At 50.4% G+C, this 19218-nt stretch overlaps 6 protein-coding genes across 6 annotated transcripts; 2 read left to right on the forward strand and 4 right to left on the reverse strand.

Moving 5' to 3' along the window:
• Positions 1-3440: 3440 nt before the first annotated feature.
• On the reverse strand, positions 3441-4218 carry BKA67DRAFT_572836 (uncharacterized protein). Its single transcript, XM_046103317.1, has 2 exons — positions 4096-4218; positions 3441-4023 (listed from the first exon to the last, which is right to left on the reverse strand). Exon 2 carries the CDS (start codon positions 3941-3943, stop codon positions 3779-3781), a length of 165 nt encoding a protein of 54 aa, XP_045956355.1. The 5' UTR covers positions 3944-4023; positions 4096-4218; the 3' UTR covers positions 3441-3778.
• BKA67DRAFT_572837 (1,3-beta-glucan synthase component-domain-containing protein) lies at positions 4199-9968 on the forward strand. The gene is made up of 2 exons (XM_046103318.1): positions 4199-9371; positions 9425-9968. Exons 1-2 carry the CDS (start codon positions 4301-4303, stop codon positions 9748-9750), a joined length of 5397 nt encoding a protein of 1798 aa, XP_045956356.1. The 5' UTR covers positions 4199-4300; the 3' UTR covers positions 9751-9968.
• Positions 9969-11846: 1878 nt separating this feature from the next.
• Positions 11847-12125, reverse strand: BKA67DRAFT_660847 (uncharacterized protein; the record flags this gene model as incomplete). The annotated part of the gene is made up of 2 exons (XM_046107699.1): positions 11847-11975; positions 12036-12125. The coding sequence occupies 2 exons, from the start codon at positions 12123-12125 to the stop codon at positions 11847-11849; spliced, it is 219 nt and encodes a 72-aa protein (XP_045956357.1).
• Positions 12126-12498: 373 nt separating this feature from the next.
• BKA67DRAFT_572841 (uncharacterized protein) lies at positions 12499-13099 on the reverse strand. The gene has a single exon (XM_046103319.1). It carries the CDS (start codon positions 12856-12858, stop codon positions 12589-12591), a length of 270 nt encoding a protein of 89 aa, XP_045956358.1. The 5' UTR covers positions 12859-13099; the 3' UTR covers positions 12499-12588.
• A 1889-nt stretch (positions 13100-14988) lies between these two features.
• On the forward strand, positions 14989-17418 carry BKA67DRAFT_572845 (Gaa1-like protein). Its single transcript, XM_046103320.1, has 3 exons — positions 14989-15119; positions 15260-16611; positions 16674-17418. The coding sequence occupies exons 1-3, from the start codon at positions 15104-15106 to the stop codon at positions 17151-17153; spliced, it is 1848 nt and encodes a 615-aa protein (XP_045956359.1). The 5' UTR covers positions 14989-15103; the 3' UTR covers positions 17154-17418.
• An 82-nt stretch (positions 17419-17500) lies between these two features.
• BKA67DRAFT_660849 (rhomboid family protein) lies at positions 17501-18638 on the reverse strand (the record flags this gene model as incomplete). Its single annotated transcript, XM_046107700.1, has 5 exons — positions 17501-17712; positions 17765-17952; positions 18051-18132; positions 18204-18341; positions 18461-18638. The coding sequence occupies 5 exons, from the start codon at positions 18636-18638 to the stop codon at positions 17501-17503; spliced, it is 798 nt and encodes a 265-aa protein (XP_045956360.1).
• Between the last annotated feature and the right edge of the window lie 580 nt (positions 18639-19218).

Here is a 19218-nt window from a genome sequence, read left to right on the forward strand (position 1 = left end):
CGCGCTGGAGCGCCTAAGATATAAACCTGAACAGGCCCCGCAATTATATGAGATAAATTGAGGGGCAGCGGAGAGCAGCGGAAGCAATGGAAGCCGGCGAGCTGGCTGCTGGGTACTGTTGCTCCTGGTCAAACTGCCTTTCTTAAAGGTATTTTTCTTTTTTATCTTCCCGGGCCTAGAGTATCACCATTTGGCTTCGGACAAACATATGGGGAGACGCCTAATGTGGCTAAAACCTTCACCAGATTTGCAACCGCTACAGTTGGGCTTATGGTACTAGGGCGTGGGCGGGAAACACTGGTTGCGCTGTCATCCAATGTTTGAACAAGGTAACATGGCACTGCTGAAACAATACATTCCTCATGATGACCATCTACAATAGAGGTGCACGGAATACACGGAATAATTCGAGAGAAAAGGGGCTATCAAGGCCGGAAACGTCTAATCTCAGGCTGCAGTCTTGTTGGTCAGATCCTTGCCACACCTTTGCCGGTAGTGCGAACTTGATTATTTCCATGTCGTCATCGCCTGTACCTTGCATGAGACGCGGGCTTATTTTTGTCTGCTACAACGCTACACTTTCACACTGTAAAGCCTTTGCGTAGCCTCCTGATGGAGCTCATGTGTCGCGAAGGTTTACTCTCAACGCGGTGGGATCCAGGTGCCACACATCCTTTCAGCACAGTCCTGTATCTCAGGATAAATACTTAATGGGGACTCTCCAACAGGATACGGCAATTAGTAAGCTTGGAAAACCTCCCGCCAAGCGCGGAAAACTTTCAGAACTCGATAAGGTTTTTTTGTTTTGTTTTTTTGGCGTTGTTGGTCGCATCTTGACGCCCTGTGTAAGATTCAACACGCGTTCTTATGGCTACATCAAAGGCGCCGAAATTAAATGCAAAAACAGGGCAAGCGACCTCGTGCCGCATAACAGTGTACACCACTATGGTATTCTCAGCCAGCTTTTGGAAAACCCATCTCGCCTATCACTTTTAGTGTTGCGCGCCTCGCACCTCGCGCCTCGTGCCTGGTGCACCTGGTGCATTTGCCACATGTTGATCGATTCGTATTTTCTCGGGAGGATTTGCGTGCGCGGCACAGAACACGAATGCATGCAGGCACGCCAATGCAGCACGCGAAGCAACTACGGGGCGGTGCTGCGAACACGATTGGAACACAACGCGTCAACATCAGCTGTAGGAGAGCTATAAAGACAACCGCAATGCCTATGTACCATTCCTACATCTCGTTGTTAGATTGCTAGGAGACCTGCTTTCTATTGTCCCAGCTCATGTCGAGATGAGTTGAAATTGGTTGGTTTAGTGGGTCGGCAAGTTCTGCTAAGCCATGGATGTACTATGTACTGTATGTAGGTGGCCCCAGAACTGCAGATAACCCTTGGCCATATAAGCGGCAGCCTACAGGTACTTCGAGTGTACTCGTATATGCATGAAGACAGTGCAGAGCATCGCATTATAATGGCAAGACGTAGAAGCCGAGCCCATATAATTAAAGCAGCACTAGAACATATAGTAGATTACAAAGTAGATACATTTATTAGCAACTGATGGGCTAAGGGGGTTGCTGTGTTCGTGGTTTAATATGGCTTGGCCCATTCAAATGGTCATCAACATGGCCTTTTATGAAATACAACACAAGACGATACAATACGTGCCACGCATGTCCGAAAATGCCACAACGTATAGCAGATATGTTGATATTCATTATGCATACAAAATCGTTGCACCATAGGTCCGGGGGACCAGATGGGATGGATACCTTTTTTTTTTTTTTTTTTGCTGAGATATTCATTTCAACCATAATGGGCTGGATGGTCGAAAAGATCGATCGTCGGGTGGTATGGAGCGACGAGTTGGGAGTTTGTACTCGTAAGGTTTCTCTCGGTGATTCGCATTCTAGTGCACTTGGACAAGTTCCAGGCTGTAAGAAAGCGGGATGAGCAGCCAATCAGTGCTCAGGGAAACCCTGTCGGTTTCTGCGGATTGCCCCTTGACACGATCCATTTCTGGTTTCTTGCAAGTGGAAAGGGGTTAGCATGCCCACTTTCGTGGATTTGCCCCCGAAGTGCTCCAGCGGTTCCTTGTTTGGCAACCTCTAGGCAGAGTGCGAGAGTGCCAGCGCGCTCACTTTACTACATACCGCGTACTATGATAGTATCAGCCAAGCACCAGCTGGCATCTCCTCCCTCGTCCCTCCATGAACCTGAATCTAGGGCAATAACGAGCTGTGGGGTGATTTAGCGGATACAGGGGCGAGTTGTCGAATGGGCAAACCTCAACTTGCACAGCCTCCCTCCCTCCGTATCTCGATCCTGATGCGGGTTCTCCCTCCTCCTTGTTTAGCGGACCTCAGTGGTCAAGCAAGTCAAACCCCTGCCCCCAGTGTCAATCGCATTGCAGGTAACTAGCAATGCTCCGTGAGGTACCGGTAGCGTAGTGCAGTGCGTTATTCGTCCATGCTTGGTACATTTAGGAGAGCATAGGAGTCAAGATAGCATAGCATAGCGTACAGTACAGCACAATACAGCACAGCACAGTACTGTATTATGTTGTAATTGTAATAGTCCTTTCCCCTTTCGACGCATTCCAGTTTTCCAAGGCCAACCTCACTCTCTTTTCCTGAACCCCCCTTCCCAACTTTCCTGACTTCTACCTTCCCTCGCAAACCGTTTCACACTTTCTTCTTTCTTTGGATTCAATTTCTTCCTGATCTGCCTCGTGTAGCAGCATTGGGCCGATTCCTTGGAAAGCAGCGTTGAGAGACAGGAAAGCTTGTAGTTCTTTTTTCCCTCTTTTCTGCGAGAGAAACACTCACTCCGACCTTCGTTACCTTGCACCGGTTCAAATCTAGTTTTTGGCCATCTGCCTGCGTTAGACGACCAGTACACGTTCGCTTGCTCGTCGTGGTGCACACAGCCGATACAAAAACCTTAAACAACAACGACCAGGACGGACGGACAACCGCGACACGCCGGGACCGCCTCCTTTATTGTTTTACCACATACGGACTCACCTCTAGTCAATCGTTGCCCGACCACAAAAATTGTCAAGGGATTCCGAATAATTGGTTATCGGAGAAGTTGGGAACTTGAGGCCAAGTTCAAGTTCCTCTTTTGACAGGATTCAACGCTAGTTTTTGGAGACGCCGAGCCTGCCGAACTTATCGCTAGGTCAAGCCGACAGGACGACAGCACTACGCTACGCCGCGTAACCCAGAGTCGGGCCAATCCTGCACAGCAGCTCCAAATTCAATCCGTTCCAATCCCATCCAATACGATACCAAACAATACAACACAACTCCAGTCCGACCGCGTCAACAAAGTCACTGGCTGGCCGTGATTGTTCTTTCGTTCATTGACAGGAAGGAACAAGCTGCAACATTAATCAATAATTTTTGACCTTTGCATGTCATGAGTTTCTGAGCCTGTAAGTTGCACCCCCAACAGCACCTTGATCCCGATCTGAATTCCTTCCCGTCTGTCCTGCCTGCCCGCCATGCGTCTACTGCTTGCTACTTGGTTTTAACAACAACCTGCATCTTGCATCTTGCACCTTGCACGAGCGTCTGCATCAACACCCAAAAAATGCAACCGCTCCGACGTCAAGATTCAAGTCAAAATCAAGACCACCCTTGCAGATCCGCCCCTACCTTCTTTCTGTGTCATGCAGTTTAATTATTGGCGCCACCCAAAACCCTTTCCCGCCATCTCATTTCCTTTGCAAGCATGGACGAACACTGACTTGCTCAATCACTAGGTCTACGCCGAATACTGACACTTTAAGTCCCATCTTCCCTCAAGATGTCGGCTTACCCAGGTGGTGGTCATAACGACCACTACGACGATGGCTACGGTCATCCTCAGGGAGCCCAGAACACGGACTCCTACTATGAGAACGACCACAATGGCCAGTACTACGACCATGATGGCTACGACAACACCGCCAACCACGCCGGCAATGCCAACAACCAGCAAGGCCACAATGAAGGCTACTACGATCAATCGTGAGTTTCTTCCGCCTTGCTACCCTCCTCACTTCCATGTGTAAGCTGACCATGCCGCTTCGCCCTCCACAGCGGCTACTACAATGCCGACGCCCAGAATCCTTACCACCAAGACGGCGGGTACTACGACAACAACGACCAGTACCAAGACGATTATTACAATAACAACAACAACAACAACAACAACAACAACAATAACCATGAGAGTGGACAGTATCACGACCAGGCCTATAACCAGGGCGGCGAGAATGATTCCGAGACTTTCAGTGACTTCACCATGAGGTCAGACATGGCTCGTGCCACTGACATGGACTACTACGGCCGTGGCGATGAAAGATATAACAGCTACGCTGAGGGAGGAGCCCGTGGGTACCGGCCCCCTTCCTCTCAGGTCTCCTATGGCGGAAACCGCTCCTCTGGCGCATCAACCCCCAACTACGGTATGGATTTTGGAAACGTTCTCCCTGCTGGCCAGCGCTCGAGGGAACCTTATCCTGCTTGGACCTCGGATGCACAGATCCCCCTGTCTAAGGAGGAGATCGAAGACATTTTCATGGACTTGACCGGCAAGTTTGGTTTCCAGCGTGACAGCATGAGAAACATGTACGACCACCTCATGATTCTCTTGGATTCTCGAGCATCCCGCATGACTCCCAACCAGGCTTTGCTTTCGCTTCACGCCGACTACATTGGTGGCGACAATGCCAACTACCGAAAATGGTATTTCGCTGCACACCTCGACCTCGACGATGCCGTTGGCTTTGCCAATGTCAAGGGCAAAGGCCGCAAAAAGAAGTCCAAGAAGAGCAAGGCTGCCCAAGACGCCCCCGACGAGCAACAAGCCCTTGAGGAGCTTGAGGGCGATGACAGCTTGGAAGCTGCCGAATACCGCTGGAAGACGCGCATGAACCGCATGTCCCAGCACGACCGCATTCGCCAGATTGCCTTGTATCTTCTCTGCTGGGGTGAAGCCAACCAAGTTCGTTTCATGCCTGAATGTTTGTGCTTCGTTTTCAAGTGCGCCGATGACTACCTCAACTCTCCTGCCTGCCAGAACATGGTCGAGCAAGTTGAGGAGGGCACCTTCCTTAACAACGTCATTACGCCGTTGTATCAGTACTGCCGTGACCAAGGTTATGAGATTTCTGGTGGTGTATATGTCCGTCGCGAGCGGGACCACAACCAGATCATCGGTTACGATGACTGCAACCAGCTCTTCTGGTACCCCGAGGGCATCGAGCGCATTGTCATGGAAGACAAGAGTAAGCTGGTGGACGTCCCACCACAGGAGCGCTACCTCAAGCTGAAGGATGTCAATTGGAAGAAGTGCTTCTTCAAAACCTACAAGGAGACTCGGTCGTGGTTCCACATGCTTGTTAACTTCAACCGCATCTGGGTAATCCACTTGACCATGTTCTGGTTTTACACTGCTCACAATGCTCCGTCTCTTATTTTGGGTAGCAAGTACGAGCAAGAGGTTAACAATCAGCCGACTGCTGCTGCTCAGTGGTCAATTGTCGGTGCCGGTGGTGGTATTGCCTCCCTGGTCCAGATCATCGCCACACTTGCAGAATGGTCATATGTTCCGAGACGCTGGGCGGGAGCGCAGCACTTGACTAAGCGTCTCTTGTTCCTCATCGTCGTCTTCCTGATCAACGTTGGCCCTAGTGTGTATGTCTTTGGCATTTCTGGGGGCCAAGATTCACAGGTTGGTCTGATTCTGGGCATTGTCCAGTTCTTCTTCTCTATCGCCAGCTTCATCTTCTTCTCAGTCATGCCTCTAGGTGGCTTGTTCGGAAGCTACCTGACTAAGAAGAACTCCCGTCAGTACGTTGCCAGCCAGACATTTACCGCCAGTTGGCCGCGCCTCCATGGTAATGACATGGCCATGTCTTACGGCATGTGGGCCGTTGTCTTCGGCGCCAAGTTTGGAGAGTCTTACATCTATTTGACACTCTCCCTTCGTGACCCTCTGCGCTACCTTAGCATCATGAATGTCGATGATTGCTTGGGAGACGCGATCATTGGCAAGGTACTTTGCCAGAAGCAGCCAACCATCACTTTAATCCTCATGATTTTTACCGATCTGATTTTCTTCTTCTTGGATACCTATCTGTGGTATGTCATCCTCAACACGGTCGGTTCGATTGCCCGGTCTTTCTACCTTGGTTCCTCCATCTGGACGCCTTGGCGAAACATCTTTTCCCGTTTGCCCAAGCGTATCTACTCCAAGATCTTGGCAACCACCGACATGGAAATCAAGTATAAGCCAAAGGTCCTGATTTCACAGATTTGGAATGCCATCGTCATCTCCATGTACCGTGAGCATCTTCTGGCAATCGATCACGTGCAGAAACTTCTTTATCACCAAGTTCCGTCTGAGCAGGAAGGCAAGAGAACACTCCGTGCACCCACTTTCTTCGTTTCCCAGGAAGATCACTCGTTCAAGACAGAGTTCTTCCCCAGTCAGAGCGAGGCAGAGCGCCGTATTTCTTTCTTTGCACAGTCTCTGTCTACACCTATCCCTGAGCCACTTCCCGTCGACAACATGCCCACCTTCACCGTTCTGATCCCCCATTACAGTGAGAAGATTTTGCTCTCACTAAGAGAAATTATCCGTGAGGACGAGCCTTATTCTCGTGTTACCATGTTGGAATATCTCAAGCAATTGCACCCTCACGAGTGGGACTGCTTCGTCAAGGACACCAAGATTCTCGCGGACGAGACTTCCCAGTTCAATGGTGACGAGGAGAAGAACGAAAAGGACACTGCCAAGAGCAAGATTGATGACCTGCCCTTTTACTGCATTGGTTTCAAGTCCTCGGCCCCCGAATACACTCTTCGAACTCGTATCTGGGCATCTCTGCGATCTCAAACTCTCTACCGCACCATTTCCGGTTTCATGAACTATAGCCGTGCCATCAAACTTCTGTATCGTGTTGAGAACCCAGAAGTCGTTCAGATGTTCGGTGGCAACTCTGACAAGCTGGAGCGTGAACTCGAGAGGATGGCTCGTCGCAAGTTCAAGCTGTGCGTTTCCATGCAACGCTTCGCCAAATTCAAGAAGGAAGAAATGGAGAACGCCGAGTTCCTTCTTCGCGCTTACCCCGACCTTCAAATTGCGTACCTCGACGAGGAGCCTCCGCTGGTCGAGGGTGACGAGCCACGCATCTACTCCGCCCTTATTGACGGCCACTCTGAGATCATGGAGAACGGCATGAGACGCCCCAAGTTCAGGATTCAGCTTTCTGGTAACCCCGTCCTTGGTGACGGAAAGTCGGACAACCAGAACCATTCTATCATCTTCTACCGCGGAGAGTACATCCAGCTTATCGATGCCAACCAGGACAACTACCTGGAAGAGTGTCTGAAGATTCGTTCCGTCCTGGCCGAATTCGAGGAAATGAAGACTGACAACGTTTCACCATACACTCCTGGCGTCAAGAATCAAGCTTTTGCCCCCGTTGCCATCCTAGGTGCTCGTGAATACATTTTCTCAGAGAACATTGGTATCCTTGGTGATATTGCTGCTGGAAAGGAACAGACCTTCGGTACCCTCTTCGCGAGAACCCTCGCACAGATTGGAGGCAAGCTTCATTATGGCCATCCCGATTTCTTGAACGGTATTTTCATGACCACCCGTGGCGGTGTTTCCAAGGCCCAAAAAGGTCTTCACCTGAACGAGGATATCTACGCTGGTATGAATGCTGTACTCCGCGGTGGGCGTATCAAGCACTGCGAGTATTATCAGTGCGGTAAAGGTCGTGATTTAGGTTTTGGTTCTATTCTGAACTTTACAACCAAGATTGGTACTGGTATGGGTGAGCAGATGCTCTCCCGCGAGTACTATTACCTCGGAACACAATTGCCTCTCGATCGCTTCCTGTCATTTTACTATGCTCATCCTGGTTTCCATCTGAACAACATGTTCATCATGCTTTCGATTCAGACATTCATGATAACTCTTCTCAGCTTCGGCGCTCTCCGACACGAGACGATTCCTTGCGACTATAACCGAGATGTTCCGATCACGGATCCGTTGTATCCAACTGGCTGTGCGAACACTGACTCACTGATAGACTGGATCTACCGCTGTGTCATTTCCATTCTATTCGTGTTCTTCTTGTCATACATTCCTCTCTGTGTACAAGAACTGACAGAACGTGGTCTCCTGCGCATGGCAACTCGATTGGCGAAGCAATTCTGCTCCCTCTCTCCGTTCTTCGAGGTGTTCGTCTGTCAGATCTACGCCAACTCTGTGCAAGAGGATTTGACATTCGGCGGTGCCCGTTACATCGGTACTGGTCGTGGTTTCGCCACAGCTCGCATTCCCTTCGGTGTGTTGTACTCGCGTTTCGCCGGCCCTTCGATCTATTTTGGCGCGCGTTGCTTCATGATGCTTCTCTTCGCCACATTGACAGTGTGGCAGTCGGCTTTGACCTACTTCTATATCACAGTCCCAGCGCTTCTGGTCTCGCCATTCCTGTACAACCCTCATCAATTCTCCTGGAACGACTTTTTCATCGACTACCGTGACTATTTGCGCTGGTTGTCACGTGGCAACTCCAAATCTCACGCGGCCTCGTGGATTGGTTTTTGCCGCTTGTCTCGTACCAGAATCACTGGCTATAAGCGCAAAGCCTTGGGTGATCCATCCGGGAAGCTCTCTGCCGATGTGCCTCGCGCGGGATTCACCAACGTTTTTGTCGGAGAGATCGTTGCCCCTCTAATCTTTGTCGCTGTTACCTTGATACCGTACCTATTCATCAACGCACAGACGGGAGTCTTTACCAACGACAACAGTGCCAAGGCTACAAATGCCCTGATACGCGTTGCTGTCGTCGCATTCGGTCCTATAGCCGTCAACGCTGGAACGCTTGCTGCCATGTTTGGCATGGCTTGCTGTATGGGACCACTCCTGAGTATGTGCTGCAAGAAGTTTGGTAGTGTGCTGGCTGGAATCGCCCACGCCGTCGCAGTGATCATGCTGCTTGTTTTCTTCGAGGTCATGTTCTTCCTCGAAGGGTTTGATTTCACCAAGACTCTGTTGGGTATGATTGCGGTCATGGCGTTGCAGCGATTTATCCTCAAGCTCATCATCGCCCTTGCTCTTACTCGTGAGTTCAAGACTGACCAATCTAACATCGCGTTCTGGACGGGCAAGTGGTACTCTATGGGTTGGCATTCGGTTTCCCAGCCTGCACGTGAATTCCTCTGCAAAATTACCGAGCTGAGCTTATTCGCCGCTGATTTCGCTCTCGGCCACATTCTTCTCTTCTTGATGCTTCCCCTCATCCTCATCCCGCAGATCGATAAGCTGCACTCCATGATGCTCTTCTGGTTGCGACCTAGGTATGCTTTGTCTAAATTCCGCTCTGTCAAGCATTCTCGCTAACATTACCTAGTCGTCAAATTCGCCCGCCAATCTACTCTCTCAAGCAATCAAAACTTCGAAGGAGGAGAGTAATCCGGTTCGCGATCCTCTATTTCGCAATGGTCATCCTCTTCGTTGCACTGATTGCTGGTCCGATCGTGGCTGGCAAGTACATTCCTTCCAGCCTGACCAGCAAAATCCCCATGAACCTGTACCAGCCCAACAACAACTGGGAAAAGGACAACACTAGAAACGAGACCAAAACTGGAACTGGTGCCGCGTCGTACCACGGCGTCGCCGCAACTACCACCTCGAAGTCTACTGCCACCTCGAACAAGTTCCGTTTTGTGTAGATATTGGTCTCATGGGTATATATGTATCATAGAGAACAGTGGTGGAGTGGGTGTCCTGCTTATGAAGCGACTAATGAATCCCGATCCTCTTTAAATCTGGTGTTGTATTGCATGGTATATGGCTTTTCTTTCTTTCTATTTATACATCTAGAATCAGGCATTATCACATTATTCTACGGTTCTCGAATCTCTCTGTTAATGATAACGAAATGTGTTTCGCAAAGGACCAGTGCCAAAAGTCATTGTGCCCAGTCTCCCAACTGATTTCGTATACACAGTCACTTAGCAGGGTATTATAATTGTAGCCAATTTGTAACACAAGGTTGACGAACCGATAAGCCGAGGATGGTATCGTCCCGATACACAATCATCGCGCTCAAGCCAACTTTATAATACTACATCAGTTAGAACTCGGTCTCGGGAACTTCCACAATTAATATGGAATTGGTATAAGCGATAGTAGCTCACGAAACTGGTCTTTCCTCGGTGTACAGTCACGACGACCGTTTACAGTGGCCGGATAGAGCTAGCCAGACTAACAACCCGTTGTTGCCTAGCCGCGTACTTGAACAGTGGTGTTACCGAATCAGTTCACCCATGACGCAGCTTATGGTACTGGTTAATAGGGGCAAGTAATAACTGAGAGCGGTACAGTTTGCAATCGTGCGACTTGAGTGATATGGAAATGCAAAGGAATCTGCATTGTAATTAGTACAACACAACTGAGACACATCGGGAAGGAATAAACTTTAAGGAAGACCCCATTCATAAAGACGATGTCCCTTAATAATCTCTCAACATTGTCGAGCGGATGGTCCGCCAACTTTTCTACAACAATCTGTTAAACCAAAGAACTCGAACTTCGTAAGGTTTCCCACGACCTTATAAATTATAACTCCGTGTATAATTATTGGCCGTTACAAGGAATATATCGACATCTACTCCCCGGAAAATAATCGATGATATGACATCTGGCTAAGATTGAGATATCTTGGTCAGATAGTCTGGCGGGGAGACATAGGCGGTGTATATGATATCCAGACAACGTGTAAACCATCTTTTTCACCACCAGAAGCTGGGTAACTATTACCCCTCGGATCAACACCATCTTAGACCTCATTACTCAATTAAGATTTGATAAGGAGGACGAGAATGTTTTATCAAGCTTATTTATTACACTTTCTATTGTAATGGGCATCGCTAAAACCACGGGAGCCAGCGTCTGCGTCGATATCGTTATTCACCTCCACATCCTCGAGATTGTCGTCCAGTTTATCGACGTCTTTATCCTCATGATCGAACTAAGGGTCCGGATCGTCTGGATTATAGCATGGATAGTCTTCGTCATCACCACCGTCGTTATAAGTTGTCATCATGTACTTTCCCATTGAAGGATTACGTAAGCTCAGTAGAATGATCGAGGCATGATCGATAATAGTTTATATGGTTGTAAAGGAAGCATGGGAGATAAAGATCAAACACGGATTGGCGGATTTTATGATTTAGAAAAGGACTAAAGAAAAGAAATGCGTAGTGATGTTAGAATGACAATGTTAGGATTGCTATCCTGTGGTGCTTTATAAATTTTCATCATTTGCCAACGTCCGAGGCCTGACGCACCACCTCCAGGTCATACTTATGGCCAACCAATGAATAACTAACGGTAGAGTTGTTCACATGATCTCTAACTGATTGTACAATTGAGCATGCCCCGAATATCTCTCTATACATGCATTCTCATCGACAGCTCGGTTCATAGTGCAGTATTCCTTGCCCAAATCGAGCCCATAATCTCGTTCAGTCTCAGCTAATTAGCCTGAGCTCTTATCATGCAGTGCTTCGGAAACTTGGAAAAGTACCATGAATTGTTGGTGGTGCTGGTCTTGGTTGACCACCAGCTACTGACTGCTTTGTGCGACCCGTGAATATTTTTCAGACCAGGCCGTATAATATTCAGTAAGAACTACCAGAAGGCAGAAATAGAGCGCGGGAAGAGAAACTAGCACACACGTATTTCCAGTTCGTCGTAACAGCAGGGTAAGCAATTGTGATGTGTCCGTGGCGAATCAGAATGGTTGATGATGCCACGCCACGCCTCATTTTCCCTCGTCGCTAATGCTGCTACCGCTGCTGCTCGTATCCTCGTGCGAGCCCTCTTCCGGCTGCTTCTGGGCGGCATCCATGATACGGCGCTGGTCAGCTGACGAGAAGAGAGCTGTGCCCTGCTGCAGCGCCCTGATCAGCATGGGGAAGGCATCGCCCTTGAAATCGTCCGCATTGCGAACCTTGTCAAGATCTTCGGCGAACTCTTTGGTGGCTTGCTGGAGGTAGAAGGAGGTGAATTCCTCCGAAGCGTCGTTTTGACTGCCTGCCATTTCTGTGTGTGCGTGTGTGTAGTGTTCTCGCAGGAACAGGATTTTCCTGGCGCAATGCTGTGTGACTACGGGGGCGAGAGCTTCCGAGGTCGTGATTATAGGAGTCGAGTAAGCTTATGAGTAGATGGATACAGATTTTGGTTTGGCAAATTCAGGTTTAATCAGGCCAGAACCTATTTCTCTGTTGTTGGGAGCTCTAACGTTGTATTATTTAATTATCTACTCGGATCGCTAGAGTAGCGATTACTAGGCTAGTCTAGGCAGGAAATCGAGGTTCAAATTTTAGATGGGCTGGCCAAGTTAGCGCTTGCACTTCTCAAGTTAGCCAATTCCCAGCCAGAATAGCTGTACGACATCCATCCGGCAGCTATCGCGTTAATCATTTTAACGTAGACTTCTCAGTCAATGCCAACTCTGCCAACCCACAAGAAACGCATCTGGTTATGTTCATGCCTTCTGAGATTCAGTACATGACGGATAGTAGATCCCGTTCGCGGCCAAAGGTGTTCCTCGTTTCTTGCAGCGCTTGTGCGACTAGCCACACTGACTTTACGGTTTCTGTTGTGCATACAGAAATTGCAAACGGATGGCACATGGCCAATAAACATGGCACGAGGAAATTGGAATCAGTTTGATCTAGAGTTCGTGTCTCCAGTCCCGGAAAAAGGATCAGCAACTCAAACACAATCATCACGAGCGGGATCTTGCAGAAAGGGCACCCCGAGCTTGGCATCTTCGCGGATAAGGACCAGCAATCAACAGCAACAACCTTTTAAAGACCTTTGCCGATGAATGAGTAAGGCAGCGTTGGGTGTTCCGTGATTCCATGTCGCTATAGGGTAATCCAGGGGTATTGGCAAGTGCTGTGTGACAATAATATGCAGGTCTATTGAAAAGGGGGCCAAACGGGGGCTGCTCCAAGCCATCGGATCCAATTATAGTACAGTGACCACACCCCGTTCCCAATGATTTGATGAGCCAGCCAGGTCATGGAGGCCGGAAGTTAATGAAATGTATTTAAATTGCTGCAATTCCTGCCATGCCTTGGATGTTGCCGTATCTGCACCTGTACAGCGGGTAAGTAACGAGATGAAATTGTTCGTTGTTCTTGCAAGTCTCTTGATAGTCGGTGTCTACCGATTCATCGTTCGGACTTCTGTCAATATAATCCTGTAAGCAATCATAGGTTCCATCCTGCAAGTGTCATCACTGATGGATAACAGCCAGACGCTCACGCTATTTCTGATGGGACTAGATGTTGCTGCGAGGCGTGGTTGAGTCGACTAACAGTTAAGATATGATCGGCCAGACCGCGCGTGTGAGCAATATCAAACCTCCAACTAGTCGCAAACGAAATAAGGAGCAGAGACACATATAATCGGTGCCCATTCTCGCAGCTGTGACAACACCCCCCTGAATTATTCGGAGAATCCTGGATCCGAAGACCACGCCATAGGCACCAAAGGTGGAAACAGCAACCGACTACACGTCTACAAATCTTTATCAGCACGCGGTGCTGGGCCACAATGATAACATTGCCCTACAACGTTGTCTATACTTGTCAGTATCTATCTGGTTCCAAGTTCCGACACGCGCGAAATTGTCACCGTTCCGAACAGCGAGTGAAACTCGTGATCATTTTCTAGTATGGCAACATACTTGCTGCAATTCTGCCGCTTCAAATATGTCACTTCACCATGGACTGCCGGGCTTTATCGCCAAGACCTGAAGGGATACACCCGATCTCGAACCCTGAACCGTGACGCCTTAGCCTGCCGTGAAGTTCAGACGGAGTATTGTGTCCAAGGACGGGAGTCTAAGGAGACGTGCGTCGATGACATCAGCAATGCTCCATCATATACATGGTTCCCTCCAACACCTTCTGAAGAGCCTCGCCGGGGTTCAGGATACCCTGCATGATCACTTCATACTGGCCTTCACATTCTCCGTGCTGTTCCGCGTCTTCTGGTACGCTCGACCTTGCTGGTCAGCAGCGGCCTCGATCCTGAGTATGGTTAATAATATGTCATGGCTTGTTTCATGTTTCAGAGGATCTCCATCCGGCAACGACTTCGCCCGGAGTGAAGTTCTGAAATCGGCAGCGCTGATGTCATGGTTGAACATGCCGCAAGTGCCAGACAGATCGGGAGTTCACATGCGAGAAGTACTAGTAAGGTGAACTCGTGGGTATAGTGTTATTCAATACGGGACGCATCTTTTGTCATAGCGCTGGGGGGAGGAAAAATAAAAATAAAAAATTCTTTCCAAACCACTTATTTGCTACCGGTACATATCTCAGATCCTTCTCTTTCTCCAGCCCGGGTTACCAGCTTGCCATTGTTGAAATGAACTGGGTCCTCTCCTAAGGGCATTACTAAAGAAAAACAACAATATCAAGAATTCTTGTCGATGCAGATGTGTGAGTTTTCGGCATGATTGACGGAACACGTTGTTGCTTAGAAGTATACATACTCGAGGCACCGCCGGGGTTGATACAAGTATTTACATATCAAGGAGTGGGAAAGTAGGGAGACTAACCTTAGACTAGTCTAGGTTAGTCTAGTATGCAGTTAACGGGGCTAGTCTGATTGGGAGTCCCCCTGCTGCCCCCCTCAGGATACGGGCCCGTACATCCGATAGCTACTGGCACTGCTACAGTGCCTGCTGGGGGGGGGGGGGGGGGTGTGAAGTTGGGGGGCGCGTTCCACTAACGTTCAAGTGGGAAGTAGTCTATCGTAGGTCACAGTCCAGGCTAATTCAGGGGTCCCTGCATACATACATACACACACACGCATACGCACGCCGAGTTACATAGTCGTACATACTCTGCCATGCTCTTCTTACTCTTGGACTAGTCTTACGTATCTACTCTTCTTCTCAAGACATACCTCCAGGCTAGGATCCCTCAACCTCGACCTCGACCTTGACCTTGACCTCGACCTCGAGCTGGAGCTGGGGCTGGAGCTGGAGCTGGAGTGATGCCTCGTCTTTTGTGTAAGTCGGCCTCTTCCTTGCTTACATTGGATTATATATGCTCGTTATATTATATGTGTAATGTACATATGACCTGCGCAAACATCTACTATGAGTCGCCCGTACATCAAATGACTAACGGCCTCGTTCACTACGCGCAGCCGGGGCCTTGTTCGCCCGCCGCGATCCGCGACTCCTCAAGGTGCCACCGTACTTGTCGCTCCTGTGCATCGTCGTCGGCGTCGCGTGGCTGTTCATGCTCCCGCTGGACGACTACTCGCGCCGCACCTACATATCCGAGAACGCACTGCTGCCCGGCCAGGTCCATACCTACTTTGGCGGGAGCGACCAAAATGTCTTCCGGGCCTACAGGCACGAGATCACCGCCCTCGAGAATACCACCAATGCCGAGGTCAACGACAAGCTGGAGAGCATCTTCAGGGGCATCGGGCTCAAGGTCGGCCGCCAGAACTACACCTACCATTCCGCCGGCGACACCTACGCTGGTGAAAACATTTACGCCATTCTGCAGGCGCCCAGGGGCGACGCCACCGAGGCCATTGTCCTCATCGCCGCTTGGAAGAATGTCAAGCACGAGTTCAACCGCAACGGCCTCGCCCTCGCCCTCGCCCTGACCAGATACTTCAAGCGCTGGTCGTTGTGGTCCAAGGATATCATACTCGTCGTGCCCCCGGACAGCCGCGCAGGGACACAGGCTTGGGTCGACGCCTACCATGATGGACACGATGCTTCCAACGTTGCCTCCCTGCCCATCAAGTCAGGTGCTCTGCAGGGCGCAGTTGCCATTGACTACCCGCAAGAGGGCCGCTTCGAGGGTGTACACATAGTATACGATGGTGTCAACGGCCAGCTGCCCAACCTGGATCTGATCAACTCCGTTGTCAATATTGCCAGTGGGCAGATGGGCATGCATTCGGCGATCCAGGAGATGTGGCACCATTCCGACAAATACCCCGACCGCCTCAAGACCATATTGCGCGGAATGCTCAACCAGGGCCTGGGACATGCCGTTGGCCCCCATAGCTCCTTCATCCCCTATCATGTCGACGCCATCACTATTCAGCCCATCGGTAATGGCTGGCATGATGAGATGGGATTGGGACGCCTGGTGGAGGGCACCTTCAGAAGCTTGAACAACCTCCTCGAAAAGCTGCATCAGAGCTTCTTCTTTTATCTGCTTATGCACAAGGAGAGGTTCGTCAGTATTGGTACATACCTGCCCTGCGCCATGCTGATTGCCGCCAACTTCACCATCATGGCCATCTATCTCTGGATCAAGAGCGGGTACACGGACAGGGCATCTACATCAAAAGGGCCGACGAGCACGCCCACCCCCCAAGCGAGCGTCAGAGCGGCGGACGCGAAAGTCGACGTGGATACAGCGACCGTTGAAACAACCGAGAGAGATGTCGTCTTCCCCCTCAGCGTGGTCGCCGCTTCTCAGTTCCTCGGCTTCGTACCCCTCTTCGTGTTCAGTCATGCGCCTGCAAGCGTGAGTCCCGGCCTTGGGCCCAGATCACAATACTTTGAATACCTCAGCTAATGCTATGACAGTTCCTTTCACCCTTGTTCTTCGTCTTTACCGCCGTCTCAGCCGCTGCTCCATTTGTCGGATCCTACCTCCTGACCACGCAGTTGAGACCCACAGCCCAGCACTACCAGCTCCTCTCGTCCTTCTCTCTGCTCTTTTTGGGCATGTTCCTGTCTGCCCTTGCAACTCTGAACTTCTCGCTGGCGTTCCTGGTAGGCCTGCTTGCAACACCCCTCTCGTTTGCGCGGCCGTTCCGGAACCCCATTCTGAAAACCAGCTACACGGCTTTGTTGGCTCTCCTTAACCCCGGCGTCGTGATTAGCACTGCGGCCATCGTCTCTGGCGTCGGGGTGGATTTTGTGTCGAGAGAAGCCGCCTTTGGCTGGGACGTTTGGGGCATGTACACGCCACTGGTAGTCTGGTGTGTCTGGTGGCCTGCCTGGATCATGGGAAGTGTAGTTGTGCTTGGCAGGGTAGAGTCTCCCAAGGCCAAAAGCGCTTGACATGGCCTGTTCGATGGGGAAAGTAAGAAAGCGTAATAGCTAGAAATCCGCCAAATCCCTTTTTAAATCTAGAGATGGCAGACAGCATATCAAGTCCCCACAATAGAACTGTGACCGCGTGGTTTGTAACATTTTGCTACCTGCTTCCTCGTTCGTCTTGTCGGCTCTCAGTCCATCCTGGGCGCTTTGCTTACAGTTCATGTCACGGGAGCACTTGGTATTGGACAAAACGCTGGCGAGCCATTGTTTCCTGCAGTACGCAATGGCCCCCCGATATAATTAATTAGTTTGTTTTGAGCCGGCCACGGTTCTATCAGATTCTCATGGTTGCTGCTCTGATGATATATCTAGCTCAATCCTCCGAAACCCTGGGGACTCCCGACAAGACCAGGCAACGTCGAGCTCCCGCCGTTGGTGGTGGGCAAAACGCCGAAACGGCCGTATGTCTTCTGATCTACGCTGACATAGTGCGGCAGCCTGCCGAGGAGGTTCAGGCGCCCTTCGACCCATCGCAAAGCCTTCTCGGGGGGTGCGAGGAACTTGAGGTATCCCAGCCCGACTGCAGTCTCGTCAACTTCCGGGCCGGGCGAGATTGGGAGATATCAACTTACACAAATACCCTACAGCGACACCACAGAGATGGCCCAGCAGGCTACTGCTCGGTACTAGGGCCTTGGTGACAAGCGTCAAAACCAGGGGAGTGGTCCAAGTTGGCACATGGAGAGTGCCGAGGATCAGGTAAGGATTTGTCCTGTATGTCCGAATGGCCTCTACTCCCAACAGCAGGAAAACCCATAAACTATCCGCCCGGTCAGCATGTATATCTATGCATACATATGTGTATATATATATGTGTGTATGTGTGGCAGCAGTTGTGCTTTGTCGGGTAAAGCTCACCTGGCACCCATGACCGCCGTGTTGCTCCTAAGTATGGCGCGCTCGATTATCACGTATAGCACGGCCGGTATCGTTGTTAGGGCTGGCCACTTGTTAGTGTATTATCCCAAGTTCCCATGCGGGATGCGCGTGTGCAGCCGTTGGTTGACTTACGCCCGAAGAACATGGCCAAGCTGGTCAAAGTCCCATATTCGCTTTCGAACCTCTCTAGGAGGGGCGCCAGAGCCAGCACGTTGAAGATCATGTGGAAGAAGTTGAGGTGTATGAGGGGAAAGGTATTTATCCGGTATGCTGTTGTGGCGCGTTGGTCAGTAGGAATAGCTGTCTCGGTTCGCCGGACGGCTCTTTCGGATGCCGAGCCCTCGCTCTACATGTTCCCTCCTCTCCCTTCGCAGGATGTTTTGACCTACCGGTTGTTATACTGACTTGGTCCGGAATCAGCGCGCCCCATTGCCTTTCATCCCAGACTGACTGTACGCCTACGAGCCAGAGCACCACAATGATGAGCACCATGGCGCGCGTGAACAATGGCAATCGGAGGACATACGAGCGCGCGCGCAGGGTACTGAGGCCCTGGATATTAGGCATCTTGAATGGGCGTGGTGTCTCTATATAGAGTCCGTCTCCCGTCTCAGGTCCCGTCTTGGTTTTGTAGTGCAGCACGATTCGCGATGGGTGACGGACGGTTAGTTTCGGGTCGCGCGGGCAGGTGTCAAGTAGAGCAAAGCAAAGTCAAGTAGAGTAGTCGTAGTCGCAGGCGTTGGCAAGTGCAGCAGGCCGCCAAGATCGATCCGGCTCGATTCGACAGGAACACACCCGGTTGTTGAAGCGGCCTGAACAAAAGGCACCAGAGAGCGTGTGTGGATTGCAAAAAACTCCAACTAATCGGTCGGAGCAGACGCGCCTGGTCAAGTAGCTTAACTACTTGCAGTCGAGTTCAACGTGGTCGTGTGCCTGCTGTTTCTCGTCTTAAGCACTAAAGTTAAGCTACCCAACCCCTGCCCGGGTACTCAGGTACTTGTACAATGTTAGCGATGCGAAAGATGACACGCCATCTTTTTTTTTTCCTATTCTCTCCCTCTCTCTCTCTCTCTCTTGATTTTTCTTTCTTCCTTTTCGCCGGGGGTGCCTTAACGGCACTCTCGGCTGCTCCACACCACCTATCCCA

The sequence above is a fragment of the Truncatella angustata genome (assembly GCF_020726525.1).
Source record: "Truncatella angustata strain MPI-SDFR-AT-0073 chromosome Unknown BKA67scaffold_6, whole genome shotgun sequence".
NCBI classification, from domain to species: Eukaryota; Fungi; Ascomycota; class Sordariomycetes; order Amphisphaeriales; family Sporocadaceae; genus Truncatella; species Truncatella angustata.